Consider the following 11868-nt stretch of genomic DNA (forward strand, 5'->3'; position numbering starts at 1 on the left):
GCGCCTGCCACATGCCTCCCGGGACAGGCGTGAGGCTCCGAGGGAGGCGCCTGCGGGGGCGGCGAGCCCAGATGGGCGACGCGCGTGACGGTGACGCGCGAGAAGGCGCTAAAGGGAACTGCCTGGAAGGGGGTAGTGCGCCGCCCGCACCCGGTTCCCGCCTGGCCGGCGGGCTCAGGCCGCCCCGCAGCGCCCCCGCCGCTCGCGCCGCTGCAGCCTCCGCAGGCGCCGCGTCCACGCGTCCCGCCAGGGCAGCACGAGGCTGCCGCGGGCGGCGCTGAGCCCGGGCCTCTGGCCGCCCGTCGCGGCCCCAGGCCCGCCCCCCAGGAGCAGGTAGCGGCGGCCGGGCAGCAGGCGCGGGCAGCCGCAGGCCGCGTCGCGCGCGGGCACCCACAACGCGCTGCTCCCGCGCCGCGCGCGCTCCTCGCCGCTCCGGAACACGGCGAGCACGGCCACCGGGAAGCGCGTCCACGCGCCGTGCGCCTCGCCGCGCGCGCCCACCGCCACCTGCACAGCTGCGGGAGGCCAGAGGGGACGGGGTCAGGCGGGGCGGAGTGGGCCCCAAGGAGGGGCCGGGGGACCCACCCGAGGGGAGCACAGCGTGCACACGAGTTTGCTGGGGCGGGGGGCTAGCGACAGTGGGGGATCCAGAGGGTGGGGATGGGACTTGGATCCCCGTGGTGAGGGTCAGGGTGTCTGAGGGACGAATGGGGCAGCAGGGACGAGGTGTTGGAAAAGGTCAGAAGGTCAGGAGCAAGAGGCTGAAGGTCGGGGGCAGGAGGTCGAAGGTCAGGGGCAGGAGGCAGGCCACTTACCGTAGTCCTTCCTGCAGAACTTCTTGAGGCTGATGCGGTAGCTGCCCCGTGCAGGTTTGCAGTGCGAGTCGCAGTCTGGGGGGAGGGCTGGCTGCTGGCACAGCTCCCCACCGCCCCATCCTGCATCCTCTCCTCACCTCCCTGAACCCACAGCCCCCTCCCCCAAGGACACCAGCTGGGGTCCAGTCTGTGTCCACTCACCCTGGGGCTCCTCGGGGCTGCTCTCCTCTGTGGGTCCGGGGACAGGGATCTCTGCGGGGAGGATGGGAGAATGGCCTGTGATGGGGAGGGGGGTGCGGCCGCAGCGGGCAGGGTGCGGGGCGGGGGCTCACTCACTGACACAGGGCGCCACAGGAGAGCGGCTCTGCTGGAAGCCGGGTGCGCAGCGGTTGCAGGTGAGACCGGTGACCCCGTCCTTGCAGGGACACTGGCCTGTGGTCTGGTTGCAGGTTTTGCCAGCGGCACCAACTGGGTGACAGTCGCAGGCTGAAGGCAGAAGCGGATGGTCAAAGGCCCGGTTGGGGGGGTAGGGGGTGGGAGGGCACAGGGCACCGGGAGCCGGCTCACCCCTACAGGCGCGGCGGTCGCTCAGGGCACGGCCCGCGTCACGGTAGAAGCCCTCGCGGCAGTAGTGGCAGTGGCGGCCGGCGGTGTTGTGGCGGCAGTTGAGGCAGACGCCCCCGCTGCGGCGGCCCGACAGTCGGTACAGCTCCATGTTGAAGCGGCAGCGGCGGGCGTGCCCGTTGCAGGAGCAGGCTGCGGGGAGGGTTGGCGTCAGGGGCCGCCAGACCCCCACCCCGCCAGGCCACCCTCCAGGGCCTCACCGAGGCAGGCGTGGGCTTCCCGGGCCGTGGCCCGCTGCCAGGGCCGGTCGCAGTAGAAGGGCTTGCAGCGGCCGCAGTCGGGCCCTTCTGTGCCGTGCCGGCAGTCGCAGGCCAGGCGGCCCTGGGTGTCCGGCAGGCACCGCGAGGCGTGCCCGTTGCACTTGCAGCGCCCGCCTACCTGGAGCTCGGCAGCCGAGTAGGAGTAAGGGACGGCGGCCTCGGAGGCCCTGGCGTCTCCGGGCGCGGTGGGCCTCGTGAGCACCACCCGGATGTCCGTGGCGGTCACCCAGTCCTGGAGCACTGGGCTGCTGGCCAGGTCCAGGCCTGGCGGGCTGCCGTCCTGCACGCTGAAGGCCAGCAGGCCACTGCCATCGGGCTGGGCCTGGGGTGCCGGGAAGCACAGGGCCTCCGGCCCGGGACCCGCGGGACCGGTGGCGGGTACGGGCGGGCGGCCGTAGTCCAGGCGGCAGTGGGAGGAGAAGAAGCCGAGCGGCGCCCAGCTGCGGCCGTGGTCCTGCGACTTGAGCAGGGCGGCGGAGGCGGGCGGCGCCGAGCAGAAGCGCAGGCTCACGAAGACCACCTCGAAGGCCTTGCCCAGGGCCACGGTCAGGGTCACGTTGAGGGGCGCCCGGGCCAGCGAGTCCGAGCGCCAGCACAGCGGCCCAGCGCCGCCCCCCGCCGAGGTCAGGAGGGCGGCCGGGTGTGCCCGCCGCGGGTCGGAGGCGTCACAGGCCCTCGTGGCCGGGCGCCCGCACGTGCTGGACGCCAGCACCTCGCGGCCCAGGGCCGCATTCACCAGGCCGGGCACGCAAGCGCGGGGCGCCCCGCCCTCGTCGTGGCAGGGGTCGGGGGGCGCGGGCGGCCCAGGGCTCAGCGCGGCCGAGAGCGTGCCCGCGGTCAGCAGCAGCCCCCAGGGCCAGCCGGGCATGGCCGGAGCGCGGAGGTCAGCTGGCCGGCGCCCCGGGACGCTGCCCTCGGGGCGAAAGCGCCCCGGTTCCAGGCCGCGCCCGCAGGCCCCACAGGCCGCGCCCCCGGCGGCCCCAGCCGCGGCCCAGAGGTGGGAGCGGTCGCGGGCACCGACCGGCTCCGCGCAAGGACGCTAGCGCGACCTCCCGCGGGGCCTGGAGCCGTGACAGGCGGCCCGGCTCCCGCGCCCCGCTCGCGGCCCCCGCCCGCGGAGGCCCCGCCCGCCGCCCCGGCTCGGCGCGCACTCACCCACCGAGGCCCGGGCCCCGCAGGTCTCCCGGCCGCCGGGGAAGGGCCGTGCGCGGGCGGGGCCTGGGGCGCCGGGGCCGCGGCCTCCTCCCGCGGCAGCGAGGGCGGGCGCGCGGGGCCAGCAGGGGTGGGGGGCGCAGCAGGCGCGAGCCTGGGCCCGGCCGGGGGCGGGGCTGCTCGGGCCGTGGAGGAGGGGGAGGGGAGGGGAGGGGAGGGGAGGGGAGGGGAGGGGAGGGGAGGGGAGGGGAGGGGAGGGGAGAGGAGAGGAGGGGGCCGCGGCGGCGGGGCCGCAATCAGAAGCAGATTCAGACGCGGGCTGGGCCGGCGGAGAGGGGACTGGCAGGCCGGGGAGCCGGGGGTGGGGCGGAGAGCCAGGAATGCGCGGACGGGAAGGGGCTGGAGGGGCCGCGGGGACCACCCAGCAGGGTCCCAGCGCCTGCCTTGACTGTCCTGGGTCTGTGCCAGGCGGGTGTGGGTCTGGGCCCTGCCTCCCTCAGGGTCTCGGCAGGCCCTGCCTGGGTCTGAGGGCTGTGGTCCTGGCTGTGCCCCCACCCCCAGCTCCCCAGGACCTGCGCAGGGCAGGGGGAGGCAGACATGGCCCGAGGGCCATGGAGTGTCCCCGAGGTGGAATCCGGCTCCAGGGGAAAGGACCCAGAACTGGAACCAGGTCCGACTGGATCCACGCAACTCGTGCCGCTGGCTGTGCAGCCTGCGCTCCTTCACCTGCCCGAGCCTCAGTTTCTTCACCTGCCAGGTGCAGCCAATGTGCTTTACTGAGCTGCTGGGAGGACGGGCTGGGTCCATGTAGGTCCAGGACCCAGTCTGGGGGCTCAACAGGCCTCAGTCTGTTCTGCCGACTTCTCACCCAAAAGCAGCTGGAGTGCCCGAGGCCTTCCTGGGTCTTGGGGCGTCTTGGTGCAGCCATGATGGGCCCAGGAGGGCGGGGGTACCATGTAGCAGAGCCTTTGGGGTTCAGGGCATGGTCTGCCTTAAAGACCAGTGTGGAGGTGAAGGTCATCAGGTTTGGTCGCTGGGGTCAGCGTGGCCAGAAGTGGCTCCGTGTCAGGACCCAAGCCCAGTCTATATCCTGGCAGCTTTGGGAGGGAAACTGAGGCAGCGCGGCCTTTAAGTGTCTGATGGAGGGTTAAGCACCCCAAGAGGGGCTGGGGGTAGCCCCAGGCCCCACGCCAGGGCAGCCCTGGGGTCTGAGTGGCACTTCAGGTGGGAAGCTGAGCCCAGGTGGGGGCCTGCGGCTGGGGGACGCCAGCAACTGGAGCACGGGGAGCCTGCGTGAACAGAGCTGTTGCCTGCGGGATACCAAGAGGGGGCGCAGGTGAGCACGGTGTTCTCCAGAAGAGGAGGAGGACGCTGGAGCCTCCCAGGGGAGGGAGCCAGGTCTCGGGCATTGGGCCTTGACTCCTGGAGTCCCTAGCATCCTGTGCAAGTGCCTCTTGCCGGCCTGAGGGCCACAGGTGTGGGGTGGCATGGAGGGACCGATGGGAGGCTTGGAAGGGGCCAGGGCTCAGGCCAGGGACTCCTGCCTTCTCCCTTCTCCTCGGGCAGCAGCAGGAAGGCTGTGAGCCCTCCCTGTCCCCACAGAGCGATGGTCACGGGGCCCTGTCCCCCAGCCTCCCAATGCAGAGAATCTGTCCTTAAAACAGCCACAAGCAACTGAGAGCCAGTAAGGCCCAGTCCTGCCCCAGGGTGGGTCAAGTTCAGAGCCAGGTCTGCTGACGGAAGGAAGGTGCTTGAGCCTCAGTTCTGCTGGGACTGCCCATCTGTAGACTGCAGCCCGCCCCCCATGATCCCTCTGTAGTCCCTGGAGTGATGGGTCTTAGGGCGTGCCTTCCACACAGCCCCAGGTGCCGGCCCGTTGCTCCTTCTGCACTGGGCCACCTGTCCCCAGCCACAAGCAGGGCCTCGGGCAGCCCCCCCCTTCCAAGCAACTTCAACAACAAAGAGGCTCTGTCTCCCCTCCCCAAACCTGCAACCCCTGCCCCGCTGCAGTCCCCAGACATGCAGGGTGATGGCTGCTGGCCTCGGGGCACACGCAGGCTTCCAGGGGGAAAGGTAGATCCAATGCCCATCCCAGCCCTCCAGACGACGCACCCGCAAGCCACTGCTGGTCTCGTGTTGTACACACATTTATTGAGCGCCCTCGAGGGGCTCCACAGTCTGCCCAGGAAAGACAGCCGGGGAGGGGCCCAGCAGGCTGCCCCTCCCAAGCCGTGCAGGTCCCAGCGGCCATGGGGGGAACGCTGGAAAGGGATGTGAGGGAAGGAAAGGAAAGGGCCTGTGGCCCCGCGGCCGGACCTCCCAAGGGCTGGGGCGGAAAGGGTTTAGGGAGGGGGCTCCCGCCGCCCGTGCAAGGTCGGGGAGTGGGAGGTGCCCGGACTGCCTGTGGCCTCCGGGGGAGGGGGCGCTGGCTCCCGCCTCCGAATGCGCCAGCACAGGAAGGCGGCGGCCAGCAGCCCGAGGCCGGCCCCGAGTGCCGCCAGCGCCGCGCCCTGGGCCAGGTCCAGGCGGGGTCCGCGCAGTGAGAAGGTGATGGCTGTGGCGGCGGTACCGGCCAGCAGGGCCACAGCACCGAACGGCAGGACACAGCGCGGCCATGAGCCCCCGGCGCCTCCGGTGGCCAAGAGCAGCACATGCAGGGTCCTGGGGGGCGCAGGGCCTGGCGGGGTGGGCGCGGGGGATGCTGCGGGCGGGGGCTCAGGCGCGCTCATGCCGCTGGTGTGGGCCCCGGGTGTGGGAGTGGTTTTAGACGCCCGCGCAGCCCTGCATGCCACGGCAGAGCGGATTGGCCGGGGTTGCGGTGACGCCACTGGGAGCACCCGGGGAGGGGTTTTCGGCCTCCTGCTTTGACCCCAATGCGATGAGAGAACATTAATGGGGGCCCTAGTCAGGCACGCCCCCATGCCATCCACAACTCCTGTCCAGGAAGCTCCAGGTGCGCCCACAAGGGGTCCCCAGGAGCCGACCAACCAATGCCCCGTCTAGCCTAGGGATAGATGGGTCACTGATGCCCGGCTGGGCCTGGCTGGGGACAGATGGGCAGGGGGCTGGGCGGAGCAGCCTGCAGAGCCTGCAGGAAGGCCAGTGGTGGGGTCCTCCTGGCTGCCTCTGTGCTGGGAGAAGGGTGCGGTTTCCAGACAGGCAGGTGGGGGCTAGAGCCGAGGCAGACACGAAGCAGCCTCCGGGAGGGGCGGCTGCAGGGTGGGGCACCCACCTGGCCTTCCCTGGCTTTCCTCCGCTGGCAGCCCTAGCCCTTCCAGGCGGCCTTGTTTGCTTCCCACCTGGTTCCCAGCAGCCTCAGAGCCCAGCCCCACGCCACAGGGGTTCTGGCCTGGGGCCCTGGGCACACGGGCCTCCTGGCTGGGTGCCAAGGAGCCACCAAGGCTGCTTCCCAGGACCTCGCTGGCCCCTCCACCCATGACGCAACACGCCTGGCCCAGGCGCTCCTGGCCTTCTGCGCCTGTGAGCTGCATTCCCCCTGCTGCCCTCTTGGGAGGCCCCCGCCAGGTGCAGAGAACACCTTCCTTTGCCCACTCCCCTCAGGGACTGGGGTCTCTCCTGCTGCAGTGGCCCCTCCCAGTCCAGTGTGCGAAAGCCCCAAGCTGCCCATGAGAGGGAAGTGCCGGACACACAGCAGGCGCCCGGCCAGGATTCAGTAAAGGCACACCGGTGACAGTGCCTCCTGAGCACAGGCCACAGCTGCGGCTGACACCAGCATCCCAGAGCCCTCGCCACGGCCCCAGGTGAGGACGTGGCCCCGAGTCCATCAGGATGCTGCTCCACGTCTCACCACAAGAAAGCGACCAGGGAGGCTCGGCTCAACCCGCACCCTCTGGCCCTCCTTGGGGAACACAACTTCCCTCAGCAGGGGATGGGGGCGCAGTGGAGGGGTGACTGGAGAAGGGGGTGGGCTGGAGAGGCAGGGAGGCTTCTGCTGGGCAAAGAGTAAATGGCTTTTCCCCGCTGCAGCCCCCACTTGCCACCGCAATGGCACCTGGAGACACGGTGGCCACCAGCCCGCTTCCTGACACAGGGGACAGGGCTTGGTGTCTTCCAAGGGGCCCGGGGCACTCCAGGCACGGGGGGCAGGGAGATGGGGATCCCACAGTGCTGCCCACCAGGGTGTGTGTCCCTCTTCCTTCTCAGCACCCGAGGGTGTATGGGACCTCGACAGAAAAGGGAAAACACAGAGGAACGGAGACACGCACCACGGCCGTGCCTCCACGCTACTTGGATAGACCTACTTTCTAGAACACAAGGGTCCTTTCAGGGCCCGGCAGAGGGGCAAAACACCGTGCCCTGCCCAGGAACCCAGAGCAAGGGAGGCCGCAGATGCCCGGACACCGCAAAGTCACTCCGAGCCCCCCCACACCACGGAAGTCCCCGAATCTGCCCCCAGGCCTGGCGGGAGGGGCTCAGCCGGTGGGCTCGTCCCGCAGGATGGTGGGGAAGCGCTCGCCCGCGTCGCAGAGCAGGCTGTGCACAGCCCGGCACAGAGGCAGCCCCGGCAGGCCCTGGGGCCCCCGGGCGCTCACCAGGGGCAGGAGCTCGGCCATCAGGACCTAGGGGTGGCAGTGGCAGAGGGCCCAGGTCTCAGGTGGGCATCCTGCAGGGCAGTGCGCCTGGCGGGGACTTCCAGGCTGACCATGCTGGGTGTGCACGCCCCAGCCCACCCTACCCCCACTCCCCTCCCTCCAGGGAGAGCCCACCCCCTCCCCAGTACCTTCTCCAGGTGGACCTGCTGGCTCAGCATGGCCACCCGCAGCCTGAGGGCTGCCAGGGTCTGCAGCTCTTGGGTGCTGGAGTAGAGGAGCAGCCGGGGGCCCCAGCTGGGGTCCTCTTCTCCACAGGGGGACAGGGACCTTGGGGGCAACCCCACAGGCCATGGCCCCAGCTGCTGCTCTGCCATTGGGGGAAGACAAGAGACTGTGGTCATGTGGGCAGCACCATGCCCAAGGCTGCTGGCCTGCTGCTGTCACCTCTCCATAGCCACTCCTATCCCCCCGTTTCTGTGTCTCCTGCCCAGAGCCATGCAGCTGTTGGCCAGGAGCAGGCGTGAGGGGCTCTCGGGGGTGAGGAGCGACGGCTGGCCCCACTTGTTTCTGGGACTGCAGGACAACTGGTGAGAAGCCAGGATGCAGCAGGGGTCCCCTGGCAGGGCTGCCCGCCTCCAGGTCTCTGGGCTGCCCACCCGCTTTAGGGGGCCCCGTGATGTGGCCCCCGTCCAGGCTCCAGGGCAAGTGGGGCAGGGGCGGGGCCTCACCGGCCTGCAGCTCCTGCAGCCTGTGGAGACACTGCCCCACCATGGCCTGCAGCCCCTCCAGGGTGAGCAGACAGCGCAGCTCCTGCTTCCAGTCGGTGGGCGCTGCGTGGGGTAAGGGGGTGGGCTGCGGTGCGGGCTGGCCCCCCAGCCAGCCCGGCCCTCCCCGCTTGCGCCCATGCCCACCCCCGCGCTCCTGACCTGCGGCCACCTCCTCCTGCATGCGCAGCCTCAGCAGCCAGCAGGCCTTCTGCAGGCGCCGCACCTCTGCCTCCATCTCGGCAGCACTGAGCCTGGGGCCGCACAGGCCTGACTCGGAGCAGTCAGGGAAAGCTTCCCGCAGCCAGGTCCCTCCCCTGGAGCAGGGACGGTGACCCTGGCAGGATCCTGCTGAGAGCAGCCTGGCTGCCCCACACTGACCCTTCTCGGGCTGCTCCTGAAGTCTAACAGATCGAGCCCCGGAGGGCCCCCGAGCCCACAAAGGATACAGCTACCTGCATTTTCTGGAGGAACTGGGCTTTGGCGGTGGCCGTGGCACCTGCAGAGTCACTGGTCTCTGTGGAGCTCATCTGCGCCCACAGGCTGGGACACACATGTGGGCAGCCCAGGAATCGGGAGACAAGCCGGTTATTCCAGGCAGTGGGGCAAGGCCTTGGGGGGAGGCCAGGGGGAGGGCCCCAGCCTGGGGTGTCTGGCTCTGCTAGTTGCCAGGGGGCCCCCAAGATCAAGAGAACAGTAACCAGGATGGGGCAAAGAACAAGGAGAGAGAGCCCAGTGTCCCTTGAGGAGAGGGGGCCACAGGAGTGACAGGTAACTGTGACAACTGACGAAGGATCACAGTGCAGACAGCCGAAAGCGGCCACCTCGTTTACGCCTCGCACCACCTCTTGCCCACCCCCCCCCACCGCCCCGCTAAGACAAATCAGGACACAGATCCAGGGAAGTCTTGCTCAAGACTCCACAGCTCGTAAGGGGTCAGCTGGGAGCCTCAGAGGGGCCAAAGGTGGTCCAGACTGCTCACACGAGAGCCAAGGGGCCTGCCAGGAGGTCCTGAAGCTGGTGGGAAGTCTGTCCCCCACGCCTCCCTGGTCTCCCCTCTGTCCCCACCCAGCCACAAGACCTGGCCTCACCGGGAGTTCTGAGAAGCCGCCTTCCGGAAGGCCGCAGGCAGCTGCAGGAGGTTTCTGCTGGGGAAATGGGTGTCAGAGCTGCCTTGCCTCACCCTGGGGCGCTCCCTGCTCAGAGCCCCATCAGGGGTAAGGCTCACCCCCACCCCATACTCAGGCCAGCCCCCAGACAGGGGTCCTGCAGTGGCCGTGGGACCTGGCCCAGCCCAGGACTGCTCTGGCAGGAATTAGGGTGAGAGAGCACCACGAGCGGAGCCCCCTGGAACGCCCAGCAGGGAAGATGCCCTGGACACTGGGGCGGACAGCAGGACTGGCCCCAGCAGCTGGTCCACTCCACCAGCTCCAGGGACACGGGCCTCCAGGGGCAGGTCTAGCCTCCCCTTGCCCACACGCAGCTTGGCACCCCGCTGTGCCTGTCACCCGCAATCCCACAGCTTTGCTGCTGGCCAAGGTCTGAGCAGATGGAGAAAGCTCGGGAAGGCTTGGGAAGCCTACCCCTTCTCCTTGAGCGTGAAAGCTTCTGGGGCCGGCTGAGCAGCTGGTGGGGCCGTCGCTTGGTCCCTGAGGCCCAGTCCAGGCCCCGTGGTTCGGGATGCCCTTTCCTGAGAGGTCCTATCCCCAGAGGAGAGTGGCTTGTGCTGGGGGTGGCCCTTAGCGGGCGCTTTGGTCTGGCAGATGCCCCTGGGGGCCTTCGTCTCTGATGCATGGCTGCCAGCCCGGCCAGGGGCCCGGAGTTGCAGGGGAGCTGTGGTAGCAGGAGTGACAATGGACCCGGACTTCGGAAGAGGAGCCTTGTTTCCTGCTCCAGCCTTTGAGATGCCTTTTCGGACCCGTACAGCTTTCTCCAGTGCCTGGGTCAGGAGCTCCAGCTCTTTGAGGTCTTGAGGGCTGGGTGTGCCTGCCGTGAAAGGCAAGAACCGTGCAGAGGCCCCTCAACACTGTCTCCCAGGAGCGGGGCGGCGCCCTCCCTGACACCTGCACGCGGGCCAGGGGCAGCACCTGGAGGAGGTGGGTGGCCAAGGTTTACCTGGAGACAGTTCTTCTTTCTGCGTGTCTGGCCCCAGAGTTGGCTCCGCAGTGGGGGACCCGACTGGCTCCCTGAAAAGGCACAGGGTAGCCGTGGCACGGACCGGGTAAACCCTAGGGGTCGCCTGGCCCCCGGTAGCACCCCCGCCCCGCCTCAGGGTCTGCTGGGAGGGGGAGAGGGGCGTGGCTGGGGCTCGGTCGCTAGGTCGGGGACCCTGAGGCGGATTCCGGGGTCGAGGGGGGCTGGGCCCGGCAGTCCCAAGGGGTCCGCGTACCAGGCCCGCAGCAGGCGCCGGGAGACGCGCAGGCTCCGCTCCAGCTGCCGCTGCCGCTCCGCGCAAGCGTCCAGGGCGCCCCGCAGTTCGGCCAGCAGCCTGCGGGGGACCCGGCGGCTCAGCAGGCGCACCGCCCGCCCAAGCTCCCCCCGCCGGCTCCCCCGCGCTCCCCACACTCCCCGGGCTCCCCCCGGGCTCCCGCCCGTCCCTCCCCCACCCGGCTCGCCCCCCTGCGCGCGGCCTTCACCGGCGTGAGCAGTCGGCCGGCAGCATGAAGGCGGCAGATTTGCCGCCGCCGGGGAGCCCCGCCCCTTCCGGGCTAGGGGCCCGCCCACTTCCGGCCAGATGCCCAATCCGGAGCCCAGAGCTCAGGCCGGGCCGGACGCCCTAGCCGCGCGGCGAGTCCGCCCCGGGGCCCGGCCGCCCCTCCTGCTCTCAGCTGGGCGGGGCCTGGCGTGGACCTGGGGGAGCGCGTCGGGGGCCCTGGGGGGGGGGGCGTGTCGGGGGCCCTGGGGGGTCCTGGTGGGGGGTCTGGGGGGACCCCTGGCGGCGCGCAAGCCCCCGGTGGGAGGTGCCCCGAGGCAGGGCCCCAGCCCAGGCGCGGATCCTTAGGCGGCAGCCGCCGCCCGGCGAGTCCCGTCCACGCGTCGGTGTCCGGGAGCGCCGGCCCCGCGGGCATGAGACTCCGGAGAACTGAGCCTGGGGTGGGTGATGGCCCCAGGGGCAGAGTGCACCTCTGACGGACAACGGAAGGGAGGCTGGGAGCGGAAGCCGGGCAGAGGGAAGGTTACCGCAGAGGTGCGTCCCGGCGGAGGCCACCCCAGGAGCAGACGGGCCTCGGCGGCCAGACGCTGCTGCGACGGCCTGGACAGTGTCCAGGGAATGGGGACAGGGCCTTCCGTGACTCAGGGCACCTGGGGCCGGGCTGTGGGGCAGATGGGGGCTTTGGGGGCAGATGCTGGCGGGAGAAGGGAAGCCAACAGCAGGCCCCAAAGTAAGTGGAGCTAGCAAGAATGAGCCAAGAATTTCAACACTGCAAGGGCTGAGAATATCGGTGGCTGCAAGGAGGAATTTTTGTTGAAAGCTGGGGTGGTGAAGGAGACAAAGTGAAGCAGGCAAGGGTGCCAGGCTGAGGTGAGTGGGGTCGGGGTACTCCGGGGAAGAAGGGCCCTCTGTCACATTCTTGCCAATGGAGACTGGACTAGTAAGGTGAGAGGGAGGAGGGTGCGATCAGCACGTGGGGGTCACGGGGGCTGCCCACGCCGCTGTGGCCCCAGGTGTCACATGGGGCAGTTTGTTCCCAAAGGGGCA

At 70.1% G+C, this 11868-nt stretch overlaps 2 protein-coding genes across 6 annotated transcripts; both read right to left on the reverse strand.

The window, feature by feature from the left end:
- Window positions 1-88: 88 nt before the first annotated feature.
- On the reverse strand, window positions 89-2788 carry NTN3 (netrin 3). Of its 2 annotated transcripts, XM_004470030.4 has the most exons (6): window positions 1640-2788; window positions 1383-1571; window positions 1152-1301; window positions 1017-1067; window positions 816-890; window positions 89-515 (listed from the first exon to the last, which is right to left on the reverse strand). In XM_004470030.4, the coding sequence occupies exons 1-6, from the start codon at window positions 2565-2567 to the stop codon at window positions 175-177; spliced, it is 1734 nt and encodes a 577-aa protein (XP_004470087.3). In that variant the 5' UTR covers window positions 2568-2788; the 3' UTR covers window positions 89-174. The 2 variants fall into 2 exon arrangements, with proteins under 2 accessions (XP_004470087.3, XP_071067540.1); XM_071211439.1 differs by lacking the exon at window positions 89-515 and having other exon boundaries at window positions 522-890; window positions 1156-1301.
- Window positions 2789-4977: 2189 nt separating this feature from the next.
- Window positions 4978-10880, reverse strand: TEDC2 (tubulin epsilon and delta complex 2). Of its 4 annotated transcripts, none has more exons than XM_058286609.2 (10): window positions 10805-10880; window positions 10558-10656; window positions 10284-10354; window positions 9752-10154; window positions 9260-9313; window positions 8618-8711; window positions 8331-8442; window positions 8133-8234; window positions 7593-7771; window positions 4978-7431 (listed from the first exon to the last, which is right to left on the reverse strand). In XM_058286609.2, the coding sequence occupies exons 1-10, from the start codon at window positions 10828-10830 to the stop codon at window positions 7285-7287; spliced, it is 1287 nt and encodes a 428-aa protein (XP_058142592.1). In that variant the 5' UTR covers window positions 10831-10880; the 3' UTR covers window positions 4978-7284. The 4 variants fall into 4 exon arrangements, with proteins under 4 accessions (XP_058142592.1, XP_071067542.1, XP_058142591.1 ...); XM_071211441.1 differs by having other exon boundaries at window positions 9260-9316; window positions 10805-10863; XM_058286608.2 differs by having other exon boundaries at window positions 7192-7431; window positions 8133-8442; window positions 10805-10863.
- Between the last annotated feature and the right edge of the window lie 988 nt (window positions 10881-11868).

This window comes from Dasypus novemcinctus, chromosome 23 (genome assembly GCF_030445035.2).
Source record: "Dasypus novemcinctus isolate mDasNov1 chromosome 23, mDasNov1.1.hap2, whole genome shotgun sequence".
Lineage (NCBI taxonomy): Eukaryota > Metazoa > Chordata > Mammalia > Cingulata > Dasypodidae > Dasypus > Dasypus novemcinctus.